This window comes from Gobio gobio, assembly GCF_949357685.1.
Source record: "Gobio gobio genome assembly, chromosome: 8".
Classification (NCBI taxonomy): Eukaryota; Metazoa; Chordata; class Actinopteri; order Cypriniformes; family Gobionidae; genus Gobio; species Gobio gobio.
Window position 1 is genome coordinate 19,356,845 of NC_137114.1, and position 19,244 is coordinate 19,376,088.

At 47.6% G+C, this 19,244-nt stretch overlaps 1 protein-coding gene across 3 annotated transcripts in view; it reads right to left on the minus strand.

Moving 5' to 3' along the window:
- robo2 (roundabout, axon guidance receptor, homolog 2) overlaps positions 1-18,975 on the minus strand; it is a 236,605-nt gene extending 217,630 nt beyond the window's left edge. For 2 of the 3 annotated variants that reach the window (XM_079823625.1, XM_079823624.1), the window contains exon 1: positions 18,231-18,940. In XM_079823625.1, the coding sequence (XP_079679751.1) occupies positions 18,231-18,288 (58 nt within the window). In that variant the 5' untranslated portion in view covers positions 18,289-18,940. Of the gene's footprint in view, positions 1-18,230 lie in introns of all 3 variants that reach the window. The other variant, XM_079823626.1, reaches the window with a different exon arrangement.
- Between the last annotated feature and the right edge of the window lie 269 nt (positions 18,976-19,244).

Genomic DNA, 19,244 nt, shown 5'->3' on the forward strand with positions numbered 1-19,244 from the left:
AAGATTAAAAAGACCCTGTTTGTGGGGGAGGTGATACCAAGACTCCTGTCAGCAAGGAGAATAGAGATGATGTTCTTTATGGAGATGTAGCTGGTTCAGCAGCAGGCTTGCAGTGAAAAATAACACTTATTTGTGTCCTCTAACATCCGTTAAGTGGTGGCACAATATGTTCAAGGATGAAATTAGTCCTCTCCCCACACAGGAGACCAGAGGGAGGTTCTGCAAGAGAGCTATTGTTCTTAACCAGCCTGTAAACAATGACTAACATGACAGTTCACCCCCTCTAGGCTCTCTCATCTATAGAAATCATGTCCTCCTCCTCGAATGATTCTGTAGGCTGCATATGGAGAGGAAGACAGGCTTCAGGTAACTTAGATGAGTTGGAGGTGAGATGAGGATTTTATAGTCTTTGAAAGACTGGGTTTATGAACTCTTTACAATAAGGTTACATTTCTTAACATTAACTGACATGTATTATCCCCTAAATGCACAAATGTTTCGCCAATCATTATTACATATTCGGGTCTTCAGCAACCCAGATCTATATCTAACACGGATGGATCTATTGGTTTTCTGCCTGCCATACTCCTCTGGTCATTAGCGACCCTACACTCTAAAAATGCTGGGTTAAGAATAACCCAAGTTGGGTTGAAAATGGACTAACCAAGCGATTGTGTTGTTTTAACCCAGCAATTGGGTTGTTTTAAGCAAACATTTAACCCAACCGCTGGGTTAAAACAACCCAATTGCTGGGTTAGTCCATTTTCAACCCAACTTGGGTTATTATTAACCATCCATCGTATATTACTCTATATATTATCCATCCATCCATCCATCATCTGTCTGTCCATCCGTCCGTCCATCATATATTACTCTATCTATTATACATCCATCCATCCATCCATCCATCTATCATCTGTCCATCCATCGTATATTACTCTATCTATTGTCCATCCATCCATCCATCCATCATATATTACTCCATCCATCCATCCATCCATCCATCCATCCATCCATCCATCCATCCATCCATCCATCCATCCATCTATCTATCTATCTATCTATCTATCTATCTATCTATCTATCTATCTATCTATCTATCTATCTATCTATCTATCTATCTATCTATCTATCTATCTATCTATCTATCATCTGTCCGCCCATCATATGTTACTCTATCTATAATCCATCCATCCATCATATATTACTCTATCTATTATTTATCCATCCATCCATCCATCCATCCATCCATCCATCCATCCATCCATCCATCCATCCATCCATCCATCCATCCATCATCCATCCATCCATCCATCCATCCATCCATCCATCCATCCATCCATCCATCCATCATCTGTCTGTCCATCCGTCCGTCCATCATATATTACTCTATCTATTATACATCCATCCATCCATCCATCTATCATCTGTCCATCCATCGTATATTACTCTATCTATTGTCCATCCATCCATCCATCATATATTACTCTATCCATCCATCCATCCATCCATCCATCCATCCATCCATCCATCCATCTTCTATCTATCTATCTATCTATCTATCTATCTATCTATCTATCTATCTATCTATCTATCTATCTATCTATCTATCTATCTATCTATCTATCTATCTATCTATCTATCTATCTATCTATCTATCTATCTATCTATCTATCTATCTATCTATCTATCTATCTATCTAGAAAGGCACCAAGGCCTTCAATCTTTGAAATAAGGCTTGTCTTAAACTTTGCTTTTCTAGTTAGAAATTACAGTTACATTAACTTTATTTAATTCCAGTTCTTTACATTTAAATCCCAAAAATGCATGTACAAAATGTTTCTGTTTGCGACCTCAACACAACCCTAAAAAAAAGACAACCCTATTCTCGATCGTGCCAAATCTTCTGACAAAACATGATTTTGTCATAAGTGGAAACAAAATCACATTTGTTGTTCAGAAAACTTAGAAAATACACAAATGTAAAGAAAACCCCCCGTGAAAAGTTGACGGTTTGAGTTTTATGGAGTCCCTTTAACCCAGAAACAGGCTATATTTCAATTCCAGGCACTGGATGTTCTCTCTCTCTCTCTCTCTTGGAGATGAACATCTTCACTCAGGCTAGTCTGACAGCGACTCATTCGTCATGTCATCAGTGGAAAATATAAAAATGTCTGTGGGGAAACAGGGATGATGTTACCGAATGCTTTCAGACAGACACGCATAGCTCCGAATACACACCGCACAACCTCGCACGGACAGGCACGCCCTTGAAGATTCATCACGTCGCCACCATGTCACCCTACACACACATAACGCCTGCCCTCCGGCGTCCCACAGAGGTCTGGATGCACAATAACTTTGACTGAAAACTTATCTCAGATAAAACAAACAAACCCCTGTAAACCTGAGCAGTGCGGTATCTGACGGTCTGCACTGACATATGTACACGTGGAAAACCAACACGATAATTCCAGGAAGTCGAAATTCCTCTTTAAAACGTTTCCAGATATTGCCTTCCTCTGCATCTCACTCTCTTTTACACACTCTTCCCCTGCAGTGAGTTATTGACTTTGTATCAGTGTACGCTTCCCGAGTCCGCTCCTGCAGTGAGGTATAAATAGACACAACTGGAGGAATGAGAACTTAATAATCAAAGATAATAGCTTTGTACATATTTATACTTCAGTGGCTTCTACTCCCTGTCAAGTTGTCTCCTTCATTCTCAAATATTTCCCCACACTTCTATGTTCTCCTCACAGGATATAAGTTCTCTTTCCCTCCATCTCCGTCTGTCGCTTTCTATCAGCACTCGTCCCTCTATCGCTCTCTCCCATCAGGAAATGACCTGTCAGGGCCTTGAGAGAAAAAAGGGAAGGCGTGGAAGGCAGAATTCCACGTTCAGAGGAGGGCAGCAACCCTCATCAACACGTTCGCCAGCACCTCGACCCGTCCTTTTCATCCTTTCACTCCCTCCTTTCTTCTGCATTCACATCAAGTCTCTCGTTTTCTCTCACGCTGATGAATGGATGAAAGGAATCTAAGGTCTGGCCCTTCTGGAAGCCTGATAGTGATGTTTTCAAGGCATTAGGCCTACTGATTGAACATTTACATATCAAGTTTCTCACACACACATACACGTACACACACGTATGGTTCATCTTTGTGGGGACTCTCCATTGACATGGTTTTATACTGTACAAACTGTATATTCTATCCCGCTACACTAACCTGACCCCTAAACCAACCCATCACACACACACACACACACACTAGGTTTTCATGTTTTGGGGAGACTTCGCATTGAAAACGTCTCGGTTACGGATGTAACCCTCGTTCCCTGAGGAGGGAACGGAGACGTAACGTTAGTGACTAACGAATGGGGGTTTCGCTTAGAAGCCTATCAACTTCGAGTTTTGAGAAAACGCCCAATGGCGTGCCAATGCCATGGGGCATGCGGAATTTGCATACGTAGCTCCGCCTCACTGCGTGAGTATATAAGGAAGTACGAGGCAATATCGCATTATGTTACCTGCTTGAGGAGCCAAGACTGAACTCCTGCGTTCCAGGCAACACAGCTGATGTGGCAAGGGGACGTTACGTCTCCGTTCCCTCCTCAGGGAACGAGGGTTACATCCGTAACCGAGACGTTCCCTTTCGTTCAGTCACTACGACGTAACGTTAGTGACTAACGAATGGGGGTCCCAATATAATCCCGCCACTCAGCTGTCTTCCAGCGCCCTGCGTAAGTGTGAGTACCCTGTCGTAAGACTAGTACGGACGAAGGACTCCCACTTAACACAGGATTACCAAGGTACACTGGGAAGCATATCCCAGTGAGGGAATGCCAAGATGCCTACCCGTGGGGAGGACTTAAGAGACACATATGACCCGGAGAGGGTTGCATATGGGAGATCTCTAGGGTACCAGCCGAAGGTGGATTTTTAACCCTAGGGGTGGCGGGGACACGCCAAGGGAAGAAACCCGCTCACTGCGGAGACTTACGGTGAAATACACATGTGGGGGTCGCCAGAGGGAACCATGCACATGGGGCACCTGGCCGGACATGAGGGTCTGGCTCGAGAGGGCAGACTGAACTGATGTCGGCGTCGACAGTGCTGGAGGAGCTCAGGGCTCTCGGGGAACTCACCTGAGGAAATATCGCACGTATCCAGTCCGTGGAGTGGAGTGGCGAGCAAGCGAAGACACCTGAACCTGGTCCTTACCGGCCCCTCGGGGGAGCGAGTACATAGTCGGACACTGGCTCCACTCGGAGATTATAGAATCTGGCGAATGTGTTGGGTGTCGCCCAGCCTGCAGCTCTGCAGATGTCTGCTAGCGAGGCGCCATGCGCTAGAGCCCAAGAGGAAGCCACACTCCGGGTGGAGTGTGCCCTCACACCAAGGGGACATGGTCGGCCTTGCTGCTGGTAAGCCAAAGCAATGGTGTCCACTATCCAGTGAGACAGCCTTTGCTTTGAGAGAGCACTTCCCTTCCGCTCTCCACCATAACAGACAAAGAGCTGGTCTGAGGTCCTGAAACACTGCGTCATGTCTACGTAGGCGCGGAGAGCGCGTACTGGACAGAGCAATGCCAAGGCTGGGTCTGCCTCCTCCAAAGGCAGCGCTTGCAGGTTCACCACCTGGTCCTTGAACGGAGTGGTGGGAACCTTGGGCACATATCCAGGCCGGGGTCTCAGGATCACGTGAGAGTTAGCCGGCCCGAACTCCAGGCACGCTTCGTCAACCGAAAATGCCTGCAGGTCCCCGACCCTCTTGACTGAGGCCAATGCGGTCAGCAGAGCCGTCTTCATAGACAGAAACTTAATATCGACCGACCGCAAAGGCTCAAAGGGAGGTCTCTGCAGAGCAGTTAACACTACTGCGAGGTCCCAAGAGGGTACGAGAGGAGAGCGAGGAGGATTCAGTCTCCTAGCTCCCCTCAGGAACCTGATGACCAGGTCGTGCTGACTTACCTTTTTGTTCTCCAAGAGATCGTGGTGGGCAGATATTGCGGCCACATATACCTTGAGGGTGGAGGGAGACAGCCTTCGCTCCAGCCCCTCTTGGAGAAACTCAAGCACGGACCCGATCGGACATTTCCAGGGGTCTTCTTGGCGGGAAGAGCACCAGGTGACGAAGAGGTTCCACTTCAACGCATAGGCATGCCGAGTGGACTCTGCCCTAGCGGAAGTGATGGTGGCGACCACCGTAGGTGGTAGGCCACTCAAACCTGCCGGGTCCCGTCTAGGAGCCACACGTGGAGGTTCCAAAGGTCGGGACGCGGGTGCCAATGGGTGCCCCGTCTCTGAGTAAGGAGGTCCGGTCTCAGAGGAATAGGCCAGGGAGGGGCTGTCGCAAGGAGAATGAGTTCGGGGAACCAGGTCCGGCCGTGCCAGTACGGGGCGACCAAAAGGACCTGCTCCTTGTCCTCCCTGATTTTGCACAGAAGCTGTGCGAGTAGGCTCACTGGGGGAAACGCATATTTGCGTAGGCCCCGCGGCCAGCTGTGCGCCAGTGCATCCGTGCCGAGCGTGCCCTCGGTCAGGGAATAATACAGGCTGCAGTGGGAAGAGTCGTGGGAGGCAAACAGGTCTACCTGTGCGTCGCCGAACTGTTCCCAAATCAGCTGAACCGTCCGGGGATGGAGTCTCCATTCTCCCGGGAGAGGCTGAAACCGCGAGAGCTCGTCGGCTGCGTGGTTCAGGACTCCCGGAATATGGACAGCACGAAGGGACCTCAGGCGCTTCTGACTCCATAAGACGAGATGGCGGGCGAGTTGAGACATGCGGCGGGAGCGTAGACCGCCCTGGTGGTTGATGTACGCTACTACGGCCGTGTTGTCTGTCCGGACAAGCACATGTTGACCCTTCAGCAACGCTCGGAAGCGGTGCAGGGCGAACCGTACTGCCAGCAACTCGAGGCAATTGACATGCAGGAGACGCTGGGGTCCTGTCCAGGAGCCCGCGGCTGCTTGTCCATTGCACATGGCACCCCAGCCCGTGGCAGAGGCATCCGTCGATACGACAACATGCCTGGAAAACTCGTTCTAAGGGCACACCGGCCCGTAGAAAGCTGAGGTTCGACCACGGGGTGAGTGTCTGTAAGCAGGCCCGAGTCACTTGGACCCGGAGCGTGCCAGACTGCCATGCCCATCTCGGGACTCGATCGCGAAGCCAGTGCTGAAGCGGTCTCATATGAAGCAATCCGAGCGGCGTTACCGCGGCTGCAGATGCCATATGCCCCAGGAGCCTCTGAAAAAGTTTCAGTGGAACCGCATTCTTGCTCTCGATTTGTCGGAGGCAAGTCAGCAGAGACTGCGCGCGCGCGCTCGAAAGCTGCGCGTACATGGCAACCGAGTCGATCTCCATACCGAGAAAAGAGATCCTCTGCACGGGGCAAAGTTTGCTCTTCTCCCAGTTGACCCGAAGGCCCAGACGGGTTAAGTGGTGGAGAACCAGATCTCTGTGTCCGCAAACCTGCTCTCGAGAGTGGCCTAGTATGAGCCAGTCGTCGAGGTAGTTCAGGATGCGGACCCCGTGCTGCCAAAGGGGCGCAAGGGCTGCCTCGGCGATCTTCGTGAAGACGCGAGGGGACAGAGATAACCCGAATGGGAGAACTGCGTACTGGTATGCCCGCCCCTCGAAAGCAAACCGTAGGAACGGTCTGTGTCGAGGAAGGATGGAGACATGGAAGTAGGCGTCCTTCAGGTCAATCGCTGCAAACCAATCGTACGGACGAACGCATTCGAAAAGGCGTTTCGCAGTCAACATCTCGAACGGAAGCCGGTGAAGGGATCGGTTCAAGATGCGAAGGTCCAGGATTGGCCGTAACCCACCGGTTTTCTTGGGTACAATGAAGTAGGGGCTGTAGAACCCCGACCTCATTTCGGCTGGAGGGACAGGCTCGATCGCACCCTTCGCCAGTAGAGTGGCAATCTCCGCACGCATGACGGGGGCATGGGCCCCGGTCATGGTATAGCGGACTCCCCTGTAACGGGGAGGAGCCTGCGCGAACTGAATCGCGTAGCCGAGCCTGATGGTCCGGGCAGCCCAGCGGGACAGCCCCGGAAGCTGAAGCCAGGCTTCCAGAGACTGCACCAACGGGGTCATCCGGACGACAGACGTACCCTGGGTGGGGCAGCGAGGCAGCGTTACCGGCGCGGACAGGGGAGGCTGTTGGGCGTCCCCGGGTCGGAGCACGGTTAACGGCTGCGCCCTGACAGAGGAGACCAGGGAAGGACTCGCGTTCCACTGGGGTCTGCTCTGCCAGGGGGCTGGCGACAGAGAGGGATGCGAGTGGCGAGACCCGAGGGTGGCGCGCACTGTCATCACCGGTCTCTGGGTGCTCAGAGACAGGAACATGAGTTCTTCCCAAGCGCTGCTAGCCCGGGGGCCAGCAGCGGAAGGATTTTCCCCCGGCCCTCCACCGGGGGAAGGAGAGGCCCTGCTACCATCCCCTGGGAAGAACTGGAACCCATCTCTGAGTTGTCCACCTCCATCCTGGCGTTTAACCAGTCTGGGGAGCGGACTGGGCGACATCCTCAACCACCTCCACGGCGCGGCCCAGGTGAAGGCTGCTGCTGGGGCCGGGCGGGAAGAGGGAGGGCGCCCTCGGCGGCGAACGGACTGAGGCGACTGGGCCGGCGGCTGGTGCAGCAGCTGGCCGCCGGGGCAGTACGTGTTGCAGCCTCAGTCTGCTCTGGGGCGGCCGAGAACTGTTGGGCGCAGTTCTCAGCCGCGCCGCCGAAGAGGCCAGCCTGGGATATGGGTGAGTTGAGGAGGCGGGCCCGCTCAACGTCCTCCACATCACCAGGTAAGGCCTGGTGTTCTCCCGGACCACAGCTGTGGACATCGCCCGACCCAGGGAGCGTGTGGCCACCTTCACCGCCCGGGGGCGGGGTCAGTTGCGGCACGCAGCTCAATGAAGAGCCCTGGGTCGGCTCCACCCTTGTGCATGTGCAAAGGGGCGGCGGCCTGCCCGTAGCACTGCGGGACCACGCCACCGAAGTAGACGAGCCCACAGGCTTTGGGGGGGGTGCTTAGGACAGCCACACCACGCCACGTCAAAGCCCTCTGTGGACACCGTAGTGCGCAACAGAGCAACAGAGAGTTCAACAGTGGGGGGGGAGGGGGCCCCAGTGTACCCTAGGCCGCGGCCCCATCAAGGGCAGAGAAGGCGGAGGAGGCCACCAAACGGTCGCGAGAAGCACGGGGACTTCCGGGACCGCGTGATCTCCTCATGCACCCCGGGAGCGAAAGGCATTGGGGGCGGGGCCCAACAGCTGTTGGGTGCCGTCCCCAAAAACCAATCGCGCAACCACGAGCACCCACGACTGGGCGGAGTTCCACACCAGCGCGAGACTCGCGGCTGCCCGAGATAACATGGCTGTCAACTTTAGGTCAGATCAGGCAGTGCTGACACACCCGGAGGCGGAGCACAACCTAATCGTCATCCCCAAAGGACTCCAGCCCACCTTGGGATGCGGCGATCGACATCTCACTGCTATCCGGAGCGTGAACTGAACGAACGGGGCGTCAGAGACGGGCCGTAGATTCAATCCAACACTCGCGGAAGCGATGTATAAGAGGGGGGTGTGGCCCGAGGAATGAACGTCGGGGTTCTTAATACCACAGCACCGCCCTCAGGTCACCCTGGCCACCAGCCAAAGTACCATCTCACTCGGGGACGGTAGATTGGGGTGTGGCAGAGGGGACTCTCTCTCCTCACGGAGATCATTGAGTCTCGACCGTGACATCGCGATGGTCACGCCCCCGTAATGGAAACGTGACACATCCGCAAACACTGTCCGTGCGCGCTGAAGCCCAAACACGCTCGAGCAGTGAATGCGTCCTCAGACAGCAGCGGAAAATCGATCGCACCCGGAAGTGCACGGGCGAGCCGTCTTGAAAAAGACGTGCCACGCGCAAGCTCTTTTTGTGAGAGGAAAACCTTGCAGTCGATGCCGAAGCGCCCAGGGAAACACACACCAGCTGTCAGGCGGACCACTGCACAGATCAGCAGGCAGGAAGTATGCGATCACTGGAACGCGCCGTCACACCAACACCGACTGGAAAGCTGCTCGTCTCGAAGAAGCTGACAGAGTCTCAGAAGGCTGTAGGAGTGAAGAGGTAGGTACTCTTGGCTCCGAAAGCAGAAACATAATGCGATATTGCCTCGTACTTCCTTATATACTCACGCAGTGAGGCGGAGCTACGTATGCAAATTCCGCATGCCCCATGGCATTGGCACGCCATTGGGCGTTTTCTCAAAACTCGAAGTTGATAGGCTTCTAAGCGAAACCCCCATTCGTTAGTCACTAACGTTACGTCGTAGTGACTGAACGAAAGGGAACTGCATATTTTATTCTCTACCCCTACCCCTAAACCTAGGAAGATTCTTCCCCCAAACAAACATCATTCTGTATGATTTATAAGCTGTTTTCCTCATGAGAACCAAAAAATGTTGTCACAAGGTCAAGGATTTTGGATATTGCCATCTTTGTGGAGCACGCACACGCACACACACACACACACACACACACAGCTCTGCAAAAGTTACTGACAATATGACTGATGTGGTATTGCTTCTCAAGTAAAGGATTTTTATTTATGTATTGTTCTGCTGGAAAGCAAGTGTGTATTTGTATTTATTACATTTTTTTGCAGTGTGAGCTGAAGTAGTTTTTCAATGTTATGTGCCTTTGCAAAATTTGCAGTGTCTATTGTATTCTCTGTAGTTTCCACACATAGCTATAGGGTTGATAAGACTTTTGGTTTTGTCTCATTGCAAAGAGGCTTCGAAGATCTTCTGGGCAACTTCAACATGTTGCTATGCTGTTGCTAATGTGTTCTGAAAAATGAACTGCACAAAAATGTCCACAAAGAGCTGTAGTTTAATGCTTAGGTTTAGAGATGTGAACAAAGCCACAGCTTGCCAACTAGCCTTAGCAAACACCGCTAATACTTGCTTGAGAAATGATATGTGTGCAGATGATTCTCTACTAATAGCCAAACAAGTTTTTTTTCTCTTTGCTTTCTGCATTGCTTGAAAGCCCTTGTTAGCATGCACCTTTTGCACATATTTATTCAACATCTATTTAACATGCTAGGGTTGTCTTGTAAAATAATGTGGGTCAGGTCAGCGTGGACACTTTGAAATCGGCTCCCGCAGGTGTGAGTTTGTTTGACTTTGTGAAAATATTGTGGTGCCGGGTCTTTTATAACCTCATGTGTGTGCTAACATCAGAGCTATGTAGGGCTTTGTGTACGTGCATATGCACCCACACCCTAATGAACGCGCACACACACAGGTGTTCTGCGGCTTGCCTCGCTCATTCTCTGCGTCCCGGTGACGGCTGATCTTTGAACGGCTCTGAAAAGCAGCAAGGGCTTTGTGGAGTGAAATAAAAAGCGGGACGATTGTCTCCTACAGTAATGTCTTTACCTTCCAACCTCACAGTTTATGGACCAAAGTCAACAGAGTGAAAAATAAATAAACCCTATATGCCTTTGAAGAGAGAGAAAGAAAGAAAGAACGAAAGAAAGGAAGGAAGGAAGAAAGAAAAAGAAAGAAACTCCTTTAAGTGGTCACATCAGTCACTAGAGCTGAGAGAAGGCAGTTTTATTGCAGAAGATGTGGGCGGCCGCTGCTAAACACATGGGCATGTCGCTGACTTGGCTGCAGTCTTTGCCCGAGTGAGTGCCCGCAGGTCCCCAGCTGAACTGAGGTATAGACTGCAGGTATAGTGAAAGATACAGTGTGCCTGGAATGCAAGTTAATGAAAAGCTTGAGCCCTGGAACCAGCTGTTTTAGTAAGCCAAAGCAGGTCCGGTGAGATTTATAAGTCTCATTTCATAGAAGGCTTAATCTGAACATTTCTGCAGAGAGTACAGCGATGAGCTTTTAAATTTAAATTAGATAAAGGTCTGTAGGGGTCTGGTCAATATAAGAACTGCATATGTATGATAAAGACAATACGTTTTAGACTGAAACCATGAGTAAACAAGTGTGCAATTATTCTACAGTTTAAAAAGGGATTTGCATGCTAGAAATGTAAATATTGTGTATATATAGAAGCATTTAGGTCATTCTCATGTTTCCATGTAGATTTGACTGATGACTCAAAGTGTTGTCAGCCAGGCTGGATTCATGACGGATGCGCTCCCTTATCAAATTCACCTCAGCTATGTATATGAAAGGTCATCAAAAGACTCATGTCTGAACTTTATGTGGACTCTGGCCCAGAAATACAAACATGGATGTCAAGAGTTGTTTGCTGACAGAAAACATATTTATGCAGCTGTGCTGAAGAGCTCATTAAATGGGGAACTTTTCCACAAATAACACTGAAACGATTAAAATCCAAATTCCGCTAAACTATGAGATGAAATCATGATTATATGATATGTTATAACCTACATATAACTCTTTGCTCTCCATGTCCAGCGTGACTTTTTCAAGGCGACCGTTATTTAGAACGTATCCCTTAATTGTTTCCATGGTGACGCGTCATTGCTTGTCACATGACGCACCGAAGTCTCAATAGGGCTGTATGACTGATGACTTGCTTTTATTTCATTTTTCATTTTTTTATTACAAATATTCACAAGTTCGTTAACTATAGCATGAAATATCTGATATTCCGATTGTCAAATATGGGTAAGTGGATGTGTTTTGTTGTTTAAACACCATTATAACGATCACGTTAGGTTGAGTTAGCTATATGCGCGATAGGTGCCACCATTTTAATTTGTGCCGCAGTTCAGATCTATTAGATTTACAACACGTGAATTCATCCACTTCTCCCGAAATACATGAAAGTAAGTGGCCGGTGAACTGGGAGAAGAAAAGAGTAAACTTTAAAGTTACTTACACAATGTGTATCTGATATGAATAAAACTTGTCTAATTATAATGGAAATGATTATTATTGCCGCTTCCATAGACATCAGTGTGTATTTTACAAACTCTAAATGTATTGTTTTGCTGAACCTTATTCCTGTATTTAAATGTCTGAAACCTAAAATGACCATTATTCGGTTGAAAACATTGAATAGTTGTTGTATAGGACAAGTGCTGAGCGCATCTGTCTCTGGCTCAGCGCCAGCCAACACACGAAAGCACATTTGAATTTAGCAGTTGATCACGTGATACACTAGCCGTTCTAATCACATCGGTGTGATCGTTCGCTCCACAGACCAGCCAAGACTGATCACACCTGTGATCAACATGTTAATAAAACATCATATGCAGACCTACAATCCTGCAAAAAAGGAGCGTATATACAAGTAATTGAATTGGATTGAAATGTAAACACAATACAGAATCGAAACCCAATTTCCTCAACAAATTTGACTTGGAATCTACAAACCAAACCCTGAATCAAAACCCACAACTATTCAATCAAACCAGCTTCTAAACTTCAGTAAATCTCAGTTTTCAATTGCGAATCTAAATCTGACAATTTAGACTCTAAACCTCACTGAATTTATTCTAAATTTAAACCTATAATCCAGATTTTCTCAACCTGCAAACCCTTGATTCCAAGTTCCAATTTATTCTGCTTAAAACTCACAACATAAACTTCCTGAAAGTTAAAACCCCCTCAGTGAAAGTTTCTCTGTGATGATCAAAAGGCCTGGTCTCGTGCACGCAGCGGGCGGTCTGAAGCGCAGCAGTCAGCGCGTGCCGTGATGCATGAGAGTGAAGGTGGCAGCGTGGAAGATTTTATACACTGCCCTGCACTGCTCTCCTCTGCATTACTGCCCTGACGAGCATGACGGATGCGCTTTGGAGTGCCGGGCAGTCTCTCTGTCTTAGGCTGCTCCGCTGCGGCTGAGCCTCATCCATTTTCATGACCGGCAGAGCAGCTTTTAATCTCACTGTCTTCTCCGCAGTCTCTCGTTCGTATCAGGCACAGGCTGGAGCGAATCCCGGACCAAAGGGGAAAAAAACTGCAGCTCTGGGACTTGATTATTCTGAAAAAATAGTGTTAGCTGAATTTCATTTAAATTCTTTACCTCTCTCTCTCTGTGTGTGTGTGTGTGTTCTTCTTATCTGTTTGTGTTGTGTTGAGTCATTCAGCCTTGACACAGATCCTTTCTTATCTAAGAGCTGCCGAGAGACAACTAAACGAGGGCAAGGTGAAGCCAATGGATGAAAGAGCAAATGACACTTTCTCAAACATGACTTTGTGGACTGAAGAAGTTAGTGGATTGTACAAACTGTGTTCTGCCGGGTCTGTCGACTGTCAAATGGAGAGAAAGATAAAGGCCAGGCCGCAATCTCCAAACAACAATCTCTAGCCAGAGAAATTGTCCCTAGCACTTATCGCACTGTAGTTTCCTTTTTGACTGGCAGTCTAGGGAAAGTGTGTGACCAGTGCTTCACTAAGGGAAAATCTGACACATTAGATCCCAATGAATTGGCTCAACAAGTCTTTAGGTTTTTAGCTAACAATTTGGCTGGGTTTTTTTAGCTGGTCAGGTTAGGATACAAAACTGGCCGGCGCTTTCAGGATTTAATTCGATATAAATTGGGATAAGCAAATGAGATGAGTCAATATTTTTGTCCAGATATAAGAGATAGAACGTGCATATCTTCGACTTCTAGGAGTGCAGCAGCGTACATCAAAGCTAGCACATGTGGTAAAAGTCTGGAAACTGATTTCATTGGGTCTTTAAATAAAAAAGCTCACTTGACAGGGTTGATCTACTTTTTAGGAAGCAACCCATATGTGACTTGCAACTCAACAGAGTGTTATCAGTCAGTGCACGTGGAGAGCAAAGAGTTTACAATATGTAGGCTATAACTGATCCTGTCAGCAAGTCCGGGAAACCCTGCTACTTGGACACAAATACAACCAGAGTCTTCAGAAAGTGATAAAAGTTTTTCTTTTCAAACAAGATCCTTGATCAAACTAAGATTTAAAGTGTGGGGAAACAAAAAAGAAGGCGAGTGTACATTCTACATGGTTAACTTGAAGGACCAAGAGTTTAATCAAACAGGCAAAGGAATTATTCAAAACTGTCACATCAAGTCATTTTCTAATCCCAAGAACAAATAACATCCAACAAAAGAACACGGTCCCCGCTCCGAGTCTCACACCACCGCATCCTCTTTCTACAAAATGTCATAGGCATGCTTGACTGAGAGCGAGCCAAGCAGATGAAAACGCTTTGCTCTCATCCCCCCGAAGCTCTTTTCTGACTCTAATGTATATAATCTCCTCACTTTGTGCTGTTTGTGACATTTACATTTATAGAAACTGCAAAAAATACGGCTATTGCGCTGCATCGCAGCCCTGAATCAACAGCCGCCTTTAAATGTCATTCATCCGAGCTTACGCCATTGGTGGCGTGAATCAACAAAATGACTGTCAACAAAAACTGTGAACGAGAGAAATACGTTTCCTCCTTTTTTCTTCGCACTTCCTGAGGATGAAACGGCCTCAGTTTGGCGTGACGTAGACCTTTTTCGCTCGCAAAGGAAGTAATTATCAATTACGAGACGCATTTGGAAGAGGCAGGTTTAGAGTGTTTAAGTGATAGCCTAAGTATAGCAGCAACGGTGTAACATTATCCGGCTTACCATGCTGAGATGCTCAATGCTCTTACTGCCTGATACTACAACAATGTCAGCAAAGTGCCCACACGCTGACCCCCGACTTTAACCCTCATTATAGATTCCCTACACCCTCCGCGCTCTCTCCGCTCGCCCATCATCTTCTCTCTCGCTCCAGCTATCCGTCACATTCTTTCTCCAAGAGCCCATCCTTGTTTTAATCTGAGCACTAAACTGAGAAACAGTCACACATCCTTACATGCACAAACACTCCCTGACTCCAGTGTGGCTGCTTTGTGGTTTCCAACTGCGTACGCATCATTACCGCAGGCCTCTCTTCGAAAATGAGGCACAATTACGACAGCGATGCATTACAGCCTAGCCAACTAGTGCAGAACAATTCCATTTAAACTCAGCTTTTATGACACCTCATTCACAAAGACCCCAGATCAGACCCACCTCGCAACTGCAACTTTAATTACAGCTCACATTCAATTACGTCAAGCCTGTTCATGCAATTGGTGTTATCAAACACACTACAAATTTAAGAAATCAACGCTTCCAAAAGAATAATATAACAGAGATTTTATGCTACGCAGATTTTTCTGCATAGCAAATGGACCAAGTAATCTAACCTGCATCTCTCCTTGACTTTCAGATCAACTCTGGAACTGGAATCGGAAAAATTCTTTAGGAGAAACAATGGAGACAAATTCGATACTTCAATAGAACATATTGGGCCTGATTGACTAACAGCTAATTTGACTAAAGACACAGTGAGAAATTAGCGCTGAAAATTTACATTGTCAATTTACTGGTGTTTGCGCCAATATTTACCCCCCCCCCCCCCCCCCCCCCAAAAAAAAAACAAGTCTTAACTGGTAGATTGCATTGGTCATTATGGAAATGATCCGGCTGCGTCTGTGTTCTTCATTTGTGCATCGTCAGTAGATCACAGTATAGACGCTTTCCACTCCCATCTGCGTTTTTTTTGGAATTGAGCTCTCACGCTAATTTGCCCTGTTTAGTAAACCAGGCCCAATCTCTCTTAAGCGTTTAATAGCAACCTCTGAGCAATTAATGTTCCTCTAATTTCCATCACATTATGAAAATGACACATTGACGTTTTGTTGCAAACGTACTGTATTACCTACGGTTATATCTTTCTCCTTCCCCTCTCTGTCACGACTTGCAGACACACAGATACACTCTAGTCTGGGTTTTAGTTTCTCCTGACGCTGCAGAACTGAAGCTTCAGTGTGCAGACAGATAGAGCGGTGTCGTCAGAGCCACGAGGGACCGCTGGCAGGCAGGTGCACGTCTTTTCACCTCCACCAGGGGAGCTTGGGAGTGGGGCATCATCTTGTTCTCTACTCTCAGTTATCAACACACTACTAAAAGCAGCAAAGTTAACCCAGGGATCAGACCCAGGATGATAGCAGAAAACTGGGACGTGGGAACATGAGGACAAGAGCTATCAAGGACAAAATACTGAAGCATAGAGGAAGCATTTTACTATACTGTATCTTATAAAATCAACTAGAATTGTACATTTTATGAAGTGACAAAAGCACACCCCGAATTCTAGATATCGCTCAGGTGGCTTCAAAGTGATTTTTCACTTGTTTTAGGGTTTATGAAGCAAAAAACAGTCCAATCATACAAGCACACATCACTAATGTACCCTAACTAGGATACAACTTCTTAGTCTTGCGGTGAAGTTAATTCGATTGATCAAATTCACCACCTTAGGTTTGTCCCGTTCTCGCTAACTCTCAGCCCCAAAACTCCTCCTCACTCAAGTCTCCATTCTCATCCCTCCCTCCCTGAGCAGCATTAATCACCCCGGCCCTGAAGAGAACCAAAAGACTACGGTCATTCAAGCCCAGGACAGCTTTGTTACAAACACAGCCTTTTCTGAATGCGTCTCCACAGCCTTTTTGTCTGCTTGGAGAGGGCTGCTCCTCAAAACGGGCTCCTCCTTCTACCAGAACGGGCGGATTACCTCTCACGGGCCAGTCGGACAGGGAGAGAGGAGGGTTATGGGGCAAACGGTTCACCGGGGTGATTCATGGGCTCTTCCAGAAAGACCTACACCCCTCTTACCCTCCAAAAACGAAAGGCCATGCCTTCAACCAGTGCCTAGCAACCGGCAGCTGGGGCGCAACAGAAATGGGGAAGGACAGGGAGTTTCTGAGCTGAATTGGGCTAGACTATCAGGCTCCACGGTAGATACAGGGACAAAAACAGGAGACAAACAGCAAGATGGAGAAGTGCAGAAGTTGGAAGGACAAAGGCAGAAGCTGAAGCCTGACTCAGCCCCTCATCAGTCACTGTTACATCTACAGGCCTAATTCTTCTTAAAGAGCTCAAACAAAAACTCAAGCAAACACCGTTAAGTGTGAAGCGGGGCTTTCGGACAAAGACGCTCTTGACACAGCTAATGTAATGTGTATGTGACTGTCTCGAAGACAAATATGAACTGCTCACGTCAAGAAAAGATCCCAAATACAACCCACGGCAACTTCTAGTAGAGCTAGCCTTATCTTAACACAATGTAAACTATAATTAGCCTAAGTATATTAATTCACTCCCTTATATTGGTTGGACAGACCAATCCGACCACATCTAAAGTCATTCATTTCACGCCACTAACAATATCTTCATTAGCGATTCATTAAAAAGCCAACACCTGATTAGGTGTTCATTGTCCATTACTTGCACTACACGACTATTAAATATCATACACTACCGAAAAGAGAGAAGTGATTGGCTATCCAAACTCTGTTACGGTCTATACAACAGAACTGAGCAGCTTAGGGAATGCAGAGAAAAGACGTGAACAGATGGTAAATATGCTGTTTCAAATATTACATAAAGCATTTAAGCCTCTGTTAGTTTTACTGGAATAATAATCCGTATGCAATGTTTTAAAAGGCAGAATGGACTAAGCAAGAGGATTTGAACACAGAGATGCAAAGACGCAACTAATAACAACAGTTCAGAAGTAATCCGTTCTCTTCAGCATAATGTGCAGACTATTGTGTATAGTGTGATTGTTTCATACACTTGGGCTGTTTTGATGAAACATCTCATCAAGATGCAATTCCTTGCAAAAACAAAAATGATCAGTTTGTCATTCTCCAACCCTATGTTCCTCATTTTGGGGTCCATATGTGCAATCTTTGCACCACGCCTTGCGCATCCACTGGTGCTTTTCACAGCAGGTGTCACCCCACATTCTGAGACTGCTGCGACTGTGGCACCTGCTGTGGAAAGCACTAGTTGGCGCCTAACCACACTGCTTCAACACTAGGTATTATTATGACCTAGACCTAACATATTTTATTACAAATCACACCAAACAAGAACAAATAACACAAGTACACCAAGTACAGCAACATTATATTCTTATTCAGAATGAAGCTAATTTTGCGTTGACATGATGCCAGTAAAGTAGCCAATATAATATCCCACACTCCTGATGTATAATAAACATATAATAAAAACAATTGCTTGTTTCCACAAAAAAAACAAAAAAACTCCCAAATAATTATAGATCAGGTATATAAAGTTAAATTATGCTTTTTACAGAGGAATTGATGAAACAAACAAAAACAAACCTCATCTTTTAAGTTAAAGCAGAGGATCATAAAAAGTAACTCACCATCCACTTGGTTAAAGTATACTAATCCACAGAGTAAAAGGTGTGTTAGAGGACTCATTCTGTCATAGTCCACATCCACTCCACACCTCAGTTCTCAAACACTGCTCAAGTTTCTCCTCTTTTAGTATTTGGAGTACGTATGAACTCTCAGTAGCCGCTCGGATCCAGCTGAAATGTCAGTTGTGTATTCGCTGGGCTCATGGTGTTTATCTGGATGAGGAATGAGATCCACGCGCACCAGTGAGTGTCTGTCAGCCCGTGCGTTATACCATGCCTTATACCAGCCTTAGTGCTTTTGACTTTTGCCTTATCGCGACTAAAAACCAGCGGAACCGAGCCAGAATCAGCGGCGAGCACGCGATCTGTCCAAACGCGCGAGTGGAAATGTTGCGCGCTCCGGTTCCTTCAGGGGCTTCTGAAGCACCTTGCAGATCGCTTCCACGGATCCTCTCCGCTGTTTAAAGTGTGAAGATGTCCTCTCGCTTCATTACACTCTATATTCCGTGTCCAGAAAGCCGTTCCAAAGTTCCGTGGCGCGCCGTTAAATCCAGCGTAAGTCGGTCGGGGTGGCGCTGGCCCCGTGCAACCGCTCTGCGAGTCTACAGCAGAGTGAATGTGATCAGTCTTGGGAAGGGCGAGAGCTCCGCTGCGCTACTACAGCTCCATAACTGACACCCCAGTGCGCACAGCTCGCGGGCCGAGCCAAGACTGACGCTCATGCTAGAGGAGGAAACAGCGAGGGGGAGGAGAGCGGGAGGAGTGGTGGTGGTAGTAGAAGAGGAGGAGGAGGATGCTGTGGGCAGAGGTGGCTGGGGAGCGCTCAAAGCTCCGCTCCGATCTTGGCTCACAGCTTTCCGTGGTGTTATCCACACAGTTGACCCAAAGCGCCACACGATCGGCACCACACCAATGCATCAGGTCACCGAGCGAGTGATAGCCTACTTATCGAGAAAGTGGGACCACCAAATCTTAAATATAATTTAAATAATTGTAATGTTGTTGTTTTTTAAATAA